General features: G+C 39.3%; 2 protein-coding genes and 7 non-coding genes across 9 annotated transcripts in view; 1 reads left to right on the top strand and 8 right to left on the bottom strand.

The window, feature by feature from the left end:
• Window positions 1-7295: 7295 nt before the first annotated feature.
• RPL4 (ribosomal protein L4) lies at window positions 7296-12242 on the bottom strand. The gene is made up of 10 exons (XM_075207598.1): window positions 12105-12242; window positions 11086-11257; window positions 10683-10789; window positions 10314-10452; window positions 9716-9840; window positions 9056-9185; window positions 8669-8825; window positions 8165-8248; window positions 7755-7875; window positions 7296-7418 (listed from the first exon to the last, which is right to left on the bottom strand). Exons 1-10 carry the CDS (start codon window positions 12105-12107, stop codon window positions 7353-7355), a joined length of 1104 nt encoding a protein of 367 aa, XP_075063699.1. The 5' UTR covers window positions 12108-12242; the 3' UTR covers window positions 7296-7352.
• LOC142156247 (small nucleolar RNA SNORD18) lies at window positions 7949-8020 on the bottom strand. Its single transcript, XR_012692313.1, has one exon. It is a non-coding gene; the product is annotated as a small nucleolar RNA SNORD18 (small nucleolar RNA).
• Window positions 8361-8429, bottom strand: LOC142156248 (small nucleolar RNA SNORD18). The gene has a single exon (XR_012692314.1). It is a non-coding gene; the product is annotated as a small nucleolar RNA SNORD18 (small nucleolar RNA).
• On the bottom strand, window positions 8956-9026 carry LOC142156245 (small nucleolar RNA SNORD18). The gene has a single exon (XR_012692311.1). It is a non-coding gene; the product is annotated as a small nucleolar RNA SNORD18 (small nucleolar RNA).
• Window positions 10165-10232, bottom strand: LOC142156246 (small nucleolar RNA SNORD18). Its single transcript, XR_012692312.1, has one exon. It is a non-coding gene; the product is annotated as a small nucleolar RNA SNORD18 (small nucleolar RNA).
• On the bottom strand, window positions 10536-10637 carry LOC142156257 (small nucleolar RNA SNORD16). The gene has a single exon (XR_012692323.1). It is a non-coding gene; the product is annotated as a small nucleolar RNA SNORD16 (small nucleolar RNA).
• Window positions 10867-10937, bottom strand: LOC142156244 (small nucleolar RNA SNORD18). Its single transcript, XR_012692310.1, has one exon. It is a non-coding gene; the product is annotated as a small nucleolar RNA SNORD18 (small nucleolar RNA).
• On the bottom strand, window positions 11336-11434 carry LOC142156258 (small nucleolar RNA SNORD16). The gene has a single exon (XR_012692324.1). It is a non-coding gene; the product is annotated as a small nucleolar RNA SNORD16 (small nucleolar RNA).
• Window positions 12203-12276, top strand: part of ZWILCH (zwilch kinetochore protein) — a 47199-nt gene continuing 47125 nt past the window's right edge. Inside the window, exon 1 of the mRNA XM_075207597.1 lies at window positions 12203-12276. The gene's annotated coding sequence lies outside the window, so the exon portion shown is untranslated.

The raw sequence follows: 12276 nt of genomic DNA, 5'->3' as shown, positions 1-12276 counted from the left end.
CCCGTGACGTCAATATTTCTGAGCCAAAAACCTGACACGGCCATCTTTACTAATGGCACACGCAGCGGGAGTGTCGGGCAAACTGGTGTTGTAATGTTTAAATCAAGAAGTGCGCCACCTGCTGGCTGATAATATGAAACTATAAATCCAAACAAAGAAGTATTCTTGTAGTTGTGACTCCCGAAAGCATCCAGTACCACAGTACTTCATTTTGTTTTTCTCCTCAGAATCAAATGAGCACCAAAAGAGACGCTAATGTCAAGCTGTTGCAAAAAAAAAAAAAAAAGCAAATCAGAAGAATAAAAAAACAGATTAGGTACAGATAAGCATGCTAACATACTATGATCACATCTATTATGATAGTAAGGTTCCAGTGCTTAAACAAACTGCTGCACGCTTGTCCAGGCCATATGATAAGACATTAGTTTTGGCACTGAAGTCAATGCACAAAAACAGCAAATATAAAATGCCACTGTCATCCCCGGAGCATGGGAATACTAGCTAAATGTCAGAGCCGTAACTTAGAATTCTAGTGCCTGGGGCGAGAAAGATAAATGTCGCCCCCCTAGCCTTCAATTTTAACCAAATTGACCTAAAATATTCTAAATTGCACCCCGCTTCAGCGTTGCGCCCTGGGTGGCCGCCCCTGTCGCACAGCCCTAGTTACGGCCCTGCTAAACGTACATGGTTTGAGGTCATTTTAGGGCCGGGGCAATAGTATGAGTATATATATATATATATATATATATATATAAAATATTTTTATTTTTCACATTTTCCTCCCTATTTCTATGTTGGTCTTGTGGCTGGTACTCTATTTTCCTCCAGAGGACATGCTGGGGGAAATGTTTCACTAAATTTTGGGTGCATTGCTGCATCTTCCTAGCTGAGAATGTAAATATATCTATAGTGAACATTAAAAAAAAAAAAAAAGGTATAAGAAATGCTCATCTGGTGGGATCTGACCTCCTAGCATGATTTTACTCATACTTGCCAACTCTCCCTGAATGTCAGGGAGACTCCCTGAAATAATGGTGATCTCCCTCACTCCCTGAAGAGCCAGACATTCTCCCTGATGCTGAGCCAGTACAAGATGTGGTTGGCTTCGCCATCTGTGGCATGATGACACAGTTCAGAAATTGTGTCCTATATCCATTTATTGATGCCTATGGAGGTGGCCATTTTCATGGAGACCAAGATTTAATCAAAGACTGACAGGCAAGACAACATGACTTCAGTAATGGAGACAGAAATGTAAAAGACACTTCAGTCTCTAGAGATTCATTTCCTTAACGCATAGTTGTCTACTCTCCCGGAATGTCTGTGAGAATCTCTCATTTCTGGGAGACCTCCTGGGCTCCCGGGAAGGCAGGGCAACCTCCCGAGTCTCGCCCCCACCATAGATAAGTGGTGGGGGCTGGGCTTAATGACATAAATAATGCATCATCTTAGCCCTGCCCTTTGCTGTAATTGGCCAAAATTGTGACAATCGTTTAGGGGTGGGGCCAAAATGATGCAATTCATCAAGCCCCATCCCCGCACTTCTGCCTCCCCAAAGATCTCCCTGAAGCCAACTAGGAAAAGTTGGCAAGTATGATTTTACTCAACGTTAAAGGAGTGTTGAATTCTAGAGGGCCCAGCAGTGTTATACTTCCACACCTCTGGTCCCCCAGTCCCGAAGCCCCCTCCCAGCAGTTTCAGAAGGTTCCTAATTGAGAGCTGCAGCAGAGTTACTGTGACCAAACCTCTCTAAACTGAATTAGGCTCTGAGATGGCATTAAAACTCATGCCCTAGAAGTCAGTCTAAATGGGAGATGAAGATGTCAGAGAGGAGCCCCGTAGCAACTGGGCAATGGAGCAGACATACTGCCACTGAAATAAATGTAAAGTTACCACTTCATAAATACAGTGAGCAGCCTGGATTGACCCCCCCCTCCCCCCCAGTATCTTGTGTCAGCATTCCACCAGCTACTCAGCAATCCTGATCCATAGTAATGGTAAGGAAAGATTTGACCAGATGTGCTGCAGCAACTAGGCATTAAAAAGAAATGTAAGCTATTTAAAGTATCAGTGAAGGACTATGCTGGATTATGGTGGTAATCACTTCCAGTTACAACTTTCGCTTTTTTATTCCCAAAGATATTGGGGAATAACTTGAGAGTACAATAGGTCTCTCATATTTTCAAAACTAATAGCTTCAATACAAATCAGATCAATAAAGGTGCCCTTAGATGTGGTGATGTGAACAGCCTTTTAGCCCTAATTAGCCACATATATGAACACGCTGTTAATCCTTTCATGCTAGATCCATCTGATGCAGGTGCAGAACATCCAGATATGGCACAGTTACTGCCAGCTATGTATGCTATTTTACTAGTAAAGCAGTTAACATTAGCTCCATCTCCCATTACTTTAACAGGCCTCAAAAGATATCAAGTTTCCCCGATCACCAGTGCAAGTGTACATTAAACTTGTTGCTTGTTGTGACTTAAGCTAGGTACACACTACAGGGTTTTTGTCCAATAATCAGCTCAACCAGCCGACATACGAAAGTCGGGTCAGTATGTGTAGTGACACGATGGTCGAAAGTCTTCCCAAATGGACGATTGTCGCCTCATTTGGTTGGTCGTATCCGTTTAATATTTCCGTTCCAATTTCCTTTCTGTTGTGTAGTGTGTATCAAATTCCACCCAATCCACGACAATCCTCCGATACTTCCTTGATCTGGGGCACCGTTAGGGGAGTGTATGTAAATTTGTGATGCCTGTACCAGTCCCACGTGGCGCGGTATTCGCACATCACCGACTTGTGTTTTGTATAGACGTGTATTGCACCTGTCTGGCTGCAGACCATTACACTTGTGTAAAGCACGTGTGTTATTACCCTTTGCATCTATATTGGGAGCCTATTCATATTTACCCTTTATAAACTATTAAACTTATAAAAAGTCATATTAACCTTTATTAACTAATATTTGTAAAATACCCAGAATAAACCACACAGTGTTAATGCTAGTTTTATCGCAGGACAAAAGTACATTTTTTTTATTGCAGAATATGACAAATTAAAAAAATAATATTACACTTTAAAGGTGCTAGTGGTTTGTGGCAGAACAGTTCCAAACAGCATACACATTTCAACAAAATTTTTCTCAAGGTTTTAATTTTTTTTTTTCTTCATGTCGCTTGGGTTTATATTCCCTTTGATTTCTTTACCTACTAAACAAGGAAATATAGAAGTTTAATGGTAAACATTTTTGTATCTGTAATTTATATCCAACACCAGAAATACTCTCATTTGCTCACCTTGCACACTGTTCGAGATCAGTTTATGTTGTGTTCCCTCTGGCACAATCGCAATAATAGCGGGCTTAAACTTCATATATTTTGGAAAACAGGCGCCATTTTGGTTATTATATATAACGGTACAGGTATGTGACCAAAGCATTTAGTAGTCTATACATGTTCACTGAAATACCTTTGTGTATAACTTCTTTCATATCTTGGTATTCAACATCAATTTTTTCTTGTTTGATAACAGGTGTTACATTAGTGGTATCTAAACAGGCCTTCACACCGTTAAGTCTTCGTTCTGACAAAAAAAAAAAAAATCTATGTTACAAATCAGGCGTTTACATTGCCTCGCGTGAAACTAGAATGACAAAGTCCTTCAAACAGGTACACTACATGTGCTACTGACCTTTTTTAATGTCGTAGTCGTACTGGTCCAGTACATTTACCATCATCTCCATCTCTCTTGGGCTCATTGGCTTTGCTCTTTTTCAGAATCTCCATCCCCCACCTTAAGTTTTTCAACATTTTTTGGCCCTTCCAGCACCATCTCTGACTGTCTCCATAGCTGCATCCCCACTGACAGCTTCTCCTCACCCACCATCTTCTCACATTCCTCCGCGCCAGAGAGGCTCCTGTCATTTTATACACAGATGTGGGCATTCATTTCTGCTGCAGGCCAATCAGATATGATGCCCGCAAAGAATGGAGCATTGTGGGTGATGCCTATTCGTGTATAATAACCTGTGGAGATTTTGGGCTATTATTTTAACCCATACAGGACCATTACATACAAAGGTATTTTATTATTAGGGAATAATTATTGCATTGCACTTTACAAATTAAATGTTTTTTTTCTAAATTTTATGTATAGTAATAAACTTCTATTTTATATGAAGAGACCTTGGTCCCTTCTCTTTTTATGCGGTTTTGGGTGTTTGCTATAGTGAAAGCTCTGCCCCTTTATGCTAATGTATTTGGTAACATGCCCCACAGATGATGCTTCAGTGTGTACGAAACTAAAATTATTGCTCACGACAACATGGCTGTAAAAAGTCGCTACTGGGACAGCCGCTCTTCCCTTTATCGTCTGAAACAAGACTAGTGTGTATGCAGTCCATGGACCAAGCGATTGGACCATCGATCAGATATAAAGTTGGTATAAAACTATGTACTCAGTTTAAAGGTATAGACAAATTTTAGAATTTGTAGATGTTGGGGCACTGGCTGGAAGGCTTTCCTTTTATAAATCAGAATGCAGAGACCTACTGGATACTACATATGACTGGCTTCTCAGTGCATGGCCTTCACAACTGGGGCTATCATTGCCTTGCACTGCCTGTTTAAGATTTGTGTTGAATAACAGTGCCCCCCATGTGTCCTAAGAAAACCCCAAAACCTGTGATAGAAGGGGTGTGGTAGCAAAGACAAGACATAAGGTAGTTGGGGACAGCAGCTACAAGTGCCACAATGGAAAGAAATGGGTAGAATATATGGAGTGCAGGCTAGAAAGGAGGGTGATGAACACTACAAAATGTTTTGGCCAAAAACCTGGACTAGCAAATGGAACATGTAGAGGCAAGAGTGACAAATGGCAACTTGTAGGTAAAAATAAAAAAAAAATGGAGCACATTATACGAGAAAAAACAAAAAACAATCAAGGGGAAATGTATTCCCTGCAGATGTCACATAATTATTAACCTTTACTTATAGGACGCCACGTGAGGTCTGCAGCGCTGTACAGCAGGGAAAACAAGACCGTACATAATATAACTGTACAATACTGACACAAATAACACTACAATTCAAACACAGCTACTGGGGTACAAAGGGTATAATTCAGTGCAGGTTTTTGCCTACATACAGGGGAGGCAGCAATTTTGTAGGTTGAAAGAAAAGGGTACAGCACCAAGAGCAGCCTATTACTCGTGTCAAATACCAAACACAAAAAAAAACAAAAACCAACTAATTTATATATCATTAAAAAAAAACACGTATACATTAAATCCCAAAAATATTATTCACTGTACGACATCTTTCTGTCACCAATCAGAAAAATAAACTAGTATCCTCCTGAAGGATGTGATAAACTTACGTTAACTTTGAAACCTGTTGTTATTAAACAACTATATAAACAAATATTCTATGACCATCAATGCACTTTGAAAATGAAGTCCAGATCAAAGTTTGTTTTACATATTCCAATTGATGGCAAAAGACTGTTTGTACTTCCTACACTGATGTAATTGATGTGAAAGCATGCACCAATCGCATATTAATTTTGTCAAATATTGTCACATGGAAGGAACACGTCTGGTCTCACTGTAAACAGTGAGCACCACCCGTTTACCCCTCCAGACCATACAGATTTACCAGCTGTTGCGATTGATGGCACGATCGCAAAACATTAGGCAGGTGGGTACAATCGATGTTTCTACAAGAGAGTGGTGGAGATGAGAACTGAATTCCACTCCGTTCCTCGCGGTCTTAATCAGCCCATTGGTAGTTGTATGAAACAGGTCAAATAGTTTATCACAGATCTCAGTGAGGCAATAAATTCGTAAAGAGCAATCCTGGGAGGCATAGGAGCAGGAAAAGTATATTATGGGCATGAGTGCTGTAATATATGTACTGACCATTATACACAGGGTGCAGTTACAGTAAACTGTATATACTGCCTTCTTATTGGAAGTTTTATTACACATTCTTGAAATAAGATGTATTCTACTGTATAATGGGCACAAATAGCACTTACTGAGCCAATAAAAGCATAAAATGTACAGTATTGTTTGGGATAGTGAAGCTCAGTGGCTATAAATGTGTGAACAAATTATGAAGTTTTGTAATTAAACAGAATGCGATATTCAAGCAAAAATGGGCAACCTACCACTGGTGCTATTTCTAGAATCAATACAATTTGTGTTTTGATGTATAAAAACATTAACATTTGAGGAGCATTATGAAATGGTTATGTGCAATGCAGCAGCTCTCTAGACCTAATTTACTGTAAGATTAGGATGTGAGGACAAAAGCATCTAATAATCCACCGATATGAACACAATTACAAATTATGACTTTATGTAAAAAACACTTATTCACAGATCCCATTTATAGTTGTTAGATTTTATAATTTTCTAGTTCTATATTAAAATATCTTAGATTAGTGTGATCATGGGAAGAAAAAGGGGATTATTGAAAGTGAATAAAAATAAACTACATACCGATAATGATCGGATATTTTTTGTTCAATAGCATCAAATTCAAAAGGTTCACAATAAATTGAGTTATCTTGTTCATTGTATAATTGGTATAAGATTAATTCACATCCACTAAATTGGTGTATATACGTGATATGAGAAGTTTATAGTTCATTTATATTGTGTATTTCACATATTTGGTAACATACTGTCTGCAGAATGCCTTGTGTAAGAACTTTTGCCCTTATTTGAGTTAGATACTATTGAGCAAAAATATCTGGTCAATGTAGTTTATTTTTATATTTAACCTTTAATATTCACCTATGCTCACATGACCACACTAATCCAAGATATTTTAATATATAACAAAAATCAAAAATATAAATGGGATTTGTTTGTTAAGTTTTTTTTTAAAGAAACGACAAAGAATTCAGAATTGTTAACTGTGCTCTCATCAGTGGATTTGGAGGTGCTTTTGTTTTCCAATATTATCTTAAAAGTAAATTATTAGTCTAGAGCTAATGTTTCAAACCACCCCCTAACCATAACAAATAACTTAAAATGATACAAACATCTTGATGGTATGATAACAAGTAATTGGTTAAGTAATGGTTCTAATGCGGATAGACTATACATTACAATCGAGCTCGTTAGACCCTGGTTTCTCGCTCAGCACTAGTTTCAGAGACCAATGCCATGCGCAATTATACAGGACAGCTCTTAAGATATCAAAGTATGATCATTATGGACGCCGTAATTCACCAGTGCACCATCAAGAACATTTTAAATGACAACACAACAAGAGTACTTCATATTAAACAGCATTTATTGGGAATAAATCCATAGTGCTGAACTCCAGGCAGATTTAAGAGGATTTCTTTGCTGCTGCAGCAGCGGCCACTGTTTCTTTCTTCTTTAGTTTTGTCTTAATCTGTAATGAAGATAATTGCAACTGTTAATATAGATTGTAAACAAACAGGCAGGAGATTGCTTACACTCCTAATCAATAAAATGTGATGGCAAAACTAAAACCTACACCAATAAAATATGATCCAAGGATGTTTCCTTATCAGATACTGTAAGAGTAGATCTAAAGGTCACCAAGGATACTTCTACTTTGCAAAACAGATTCCATAAAAAAAACAAAAAACAAAAGTCCTCTAGATATTCCCCTTCCAACACACAGGTTGAACCCTAGATGCTGCAAATACATAACAGGGGTACATTGCTTGATGCCTTCAGGTAAGCACATAGCTTTGGTACTCACATTATCAGCCTGGCGCAGGATGGCATTGCGTCTTGCTGTCTTTGCATATGGGTTCAGCCTCATCATGATTCTCAAGTTCTTCAGTGGGTTCTTCTTGAGTTGTCTGCGCTTCACCTTTTTGCTGTAATTAAAGTATATACAAGCTTAATTACCTGCAGCTATTAACTTAAAGGCACTTGCTTTGTTTCCATTAGACAATCAGACCTTCCATTCAAGTCACAAAGTTTCATAAACACGGACCAATGAAGTGGAATTCATCATTCAGGAAAAAAAGGTACAATTCTACAAGTGTACAAGATATGAATATTGGTTTTGTTTGTTCTCAAAAGTACTTTTAAAGTGAAATGATATCAATTGTGATATGTTAGAAACACAACAAAGCATCCCCATAAATTTGGAAGTCAACTTACAATGGTGCACGCAGAACCTTCTGGATCTCTTGACTCTTCAAAATTCTGCTCAGATCTGTGTTTGTCATTTTGTGCATGGGGAGGCTGTGTAAACAGGATTTTGCATTAGAGAAGAGCAAATTGTAGCAAGTGAATAACTATATAGTTAGGCAGATTACATAACTAGTCTAAGAATGTACTAAGGCAAACTTGGCTGTAGCTCAGAACTTCCACAAATATCACGGAGATTCAGAAACACGGACCAGAAGTGGAACTCATCATACAACAGCTAAATGTCTTACATCACCCAAAATAGGTGTAATCAAATGCACAAATTCTGGATAGAAATAGCCAACAGGCCCGCCAACATTGCAATCAATAAAGAACTAGAATTTTTTTTTTTTTAACATCAGCGGCAGAACTGAACTGTAAAGCTAAATTAAAAATACGCACTGCAGATAAAAATGGTGACAACACAAGACAAAAAAACAAACCATGCTCCATAGAATGCCAATATGCACATACTTGTAGTCTGCCTTCAGGGTAGCAGATTTACGCCATGTGCCATAGAGATTATCCAGCTTGCGGAAGGCACATTCTGTCCAGATGCAAAACCGGCCAACATGACCACCTGGTGCCAACCTCAAGAGGTTTAGTTTGTTTACGTTGAGAAGTGTAATTCCTAAGGAGATCAAATAAACCATTTGGATTAGCCGTACACAAAAATAGTATACCTTGATCTAGATACAATAATGTAATCTAGTTTTCATAACACATTATATAACCATAGCATTCTGGTTGGCTTTTTCTTTGAGGTCAGAACTTCCATAGATATCACAGGTTTCAGAAACACGGACCATGAAGTGGAAGATCATCATTCCAGGGTTCACATCTTACATAAGTTCTTATTACCTGGAATATTTCTGAAGGCTTTAACAATGCCATTGTCTTCATTGTAGATGACACATGGTCCTTTGCGTTGAATGCGACGACGGTTTCGCATCTTACCCTTACCAGCACGCATACGCTGAGAAGCATAGACCTGCAAACAAGAAAATCCATTAAGAGTTTTGTATCAGATATTGCTGGCCATGGTGCAGGGTTTGTTCCAAAGGGGGAGGGAAGGGGTCCCTAATGTCACTGGTTAACCCAAAGTGCAAGCAGTGATGCAAATGACATATCAATGTGAATCGTATTCTGCTAATAATATGAATTGCAATTTAGACAATTTTTTTTACTTTGCTCTTTAATCTTATCCCATTGTATTCATTTGCACAATGGCTTTCATTTCAGCTGCTGCATTAAATCACTTGCTACAAGTGCCCACACTAATGTTTGTTGAACAGTGGAAATTCCCAGGTAGAGATATCAACCAAATCAAACGTAAATGAAACTGGAAATGCCCCCTCAAGAAAGGTTACAATGGATTGAAAAACATCTCAGATCAAATATGCATTATAGGAGCATTTAGGACCTTAACATTGCTAATAAACAATCCCAATATGTCAGTGCATCAGGAGAAACCTACATAATAAAAGGTGCATAAGACATCAATCACCATGAGCCACTCACCTTCTTGATGTCATTCCAAGCTTTCAGTTTCTTCAGCAACAGCACAGCCTCCTTTGTTTTTTTGTAGCTTTCAACTTTATCTTCAACCACTAAGGGAACCTCTGGGATCTCCTCAATACGGTGACCTGAATAGAGCATGTAAACATAAAATGCACCATCTAGGACACCACACTGGCCTATTTAGTGATGTATTTCCAAGATATTTTACAGTAAAATAGCCAGCAAAAAGGGCATATGTCCCATGGGTGGAGTTTAAGAGCGATGGGGAACAAATCATCATCATTTATTTATATAGTGCCAGCAAATTCCGCAGCGCTTTACAATTGCTAACCTTGCCTCCTTAACAATTACTATGTTAAGGAAGAGGGCTGACAATAGTCCAAACAAGAATACTAGGCCAATAACTAGGTTTACTTGTTTTGAAAAACAAATGGGTAGTAATTTCTTGTGCCTCAGAACTTCCAAAAAGATCATAAGTTTCAGAAACACGGACCAGAAGTGGAACTCATCATTTGGCACTATGACAACTATTTCTGCAAATAAATGTAATTGTTACATAAATACTTTCAAACACTTTAATGCCCAGTTTTAGACTTACCTTTAGACATGACAAGGGCAGGTAAGGCTGTAGCAGCCAATGCAGAGCAAACTGCATATCGCTTCTGGGTTGTATTGACTCTACGATGCCAGCGTCTCCAGGTCTTTGTCGGGGCAAACATACGCCCTCCACGGCACATCTAAAACACTTGTTAAGGAATATTTCACAATACAGTAGGTCAAAGATCCTAACGTAAGTACTCACTAGTAATTTAAGTAACCTCGCTCAGAACTTAGGATTTTCGTCAGCCATCCACACCTGCATAATGACAGCAGGCAACTGTCGCTAAGCATGGAGTAAGACGCAAATTACGACATCACAGCAAGCAGAAAAGGTTTAATGTACATTTCACTTGTGGTCAAAGGATACGTTTCCAAATGCACCTTGACCGGATCGGTGAGTTCCACCCCCACGGACACGGGGAATACGGGCGACTGCCCTACCTGTTCCCCATGATTCGGCACTGGTCTGGTGGCCTGGAAATAGGAGGAACGGTGTTAGAATATTTACTTCAAAACAGCAAAGTACTAATTTCTAAGAGCTAATTAAACCAGACATCAGAACTTCCATGATTATCATTAGTTTCAGAAACACGGACCAATGAAGTGGAACTCATCATATGGAAACAAATGATTGTATACATATACACAAGCACAACGCGGGCCAAGTAAAAACATTACTACACAAATACAAAACAATTTAAACCTAGGAAAGCTTACATGTTTTACACGTGATAGTTATGTTTTTAAAACTATGCACAAATATAACATACCGGCAAGTTTGCTCACTGCATATGGCTGTCTACTGTTCTTGCGCAGGTTGGTGTGAACAAAGTTAACTATATCTGGGCGTATAGGAGCCTTGAACACAGCAGGCAGAGTCACATTTTTGCCTGAATTTTCCCCCTTTTCGGAGTACACAGATATCAAGGGACGAGCGCAGGCCTGGGGGATACAGTACAGAACGAGAGTTGATCATAACAAACCACACGTACACATTTGTACACGATTCTTTATACAGAATGCTCAGACTCATCTTTCGTCAGCCCATAGTATTAGCTTCATGACAGCAGGCAACTGTCGCTTAATACATGGTAAGCCGCAAATTACACCATCATTGCATACATTAAATATAAATTTTAAAATACACTTAGAAACCACATACTATAATAGGACAAAGCACTTACAAATAGATTTCTGACTTAATTTAACAGCACATTTAATGTAGTGATAGCTGAACACTGGGTAAAACCGTTAAAGTAGATCTTATTTAATTATAGACAAATTGTGAACATAAAAAGACTACATGTCTTAATACACTACATCAGTAAGTATAGATGCATTACAAAGGCTTCCCACATGTAAGTAACAGGCATGGGCTGGAGCTGTGGCTTGCAGATCCACATTACTACAACTAGTACTAGGCCGTAGTATGGTAAATACAAGGGGGGGTGACCCCGGGAATGCAGCAGAACATTGCAGTATATAGATGGGCTATGTAACACTGCAGTATATAGATGGGCTATGTAACACTGCAGTATATAGATGGGCTATGTAACGGTGCAGTATATAGAGGAACTAAGTAACACTGCAGTAGGTCTGGCTATGGGTACAGCCATGCAGGTCCCCGGCCTCCTCCTCACATGCGGCAGTAACGTGGCTCTGGGCCTGTGCCACGCAGCCGGGATACTACGTTAGGACACACTAGAGGGATGAGCCGCACACTAAGCTGCTTCCTCTGCCGGTAATCGTGGTAACCGGCACAATCCTATAGCCCCCGTCCCCATCTCACCATGCTGACGGCCGGCTCCTGCCTGTTGCTCGATGGCGGCCACAGAGAGAAAAGGGAGGAGAGAAGGGGCCGCGTCGCTATATCCTCCCGCCGGAAAGAGGAGTGGCGACTGGACGCATAATGAAGAGGGCAGATTGGTTATAAAACCATCAGGACTCAAAATACTACCTCG

This window comes from Mixophyes fleayi, chromosome 4, assembly GCF_038048845.1.
Source record: "Mixophyes fleayi isolate aMixFle1 chromosome 4, aMixFle1.hap1, whole genome shotgun sequence".
In the NCBI taxonomy this organism is placed as follows: Eukaryota; Metazoa; Chordata; class Amphibia; order Anura; family Limnodynastidae; genus Mixophyes; species Mixophyes fleayi.
Note: the sequence above shows the minus strand (reverse complement) of the source record. Positions and strands in the feature narration are given on the sequence as shown.

What these genes read in the sequence shown, in the direction of transcription:
- RPL4 (XM_075207598.1), bottom strand. An exon ending in TGCAGTGAGCAAACTTGCCG is followed by an intron (nt 10,790 to 11,085) that starts GTATGTTATATT and finishes TCCTATTTCCAG; the next exon opens with GCCACCAGACCAGTGCCGAA. An exon ending in AAGGTTCTGCGTGCACCATT is followed by an intron (nt 7,876 to 8,164) that starts GTAAGTTGACTT and finishes CTTTAATTACAG; the next exon opens with CAAAAAGGTGAAGCGCAGAC.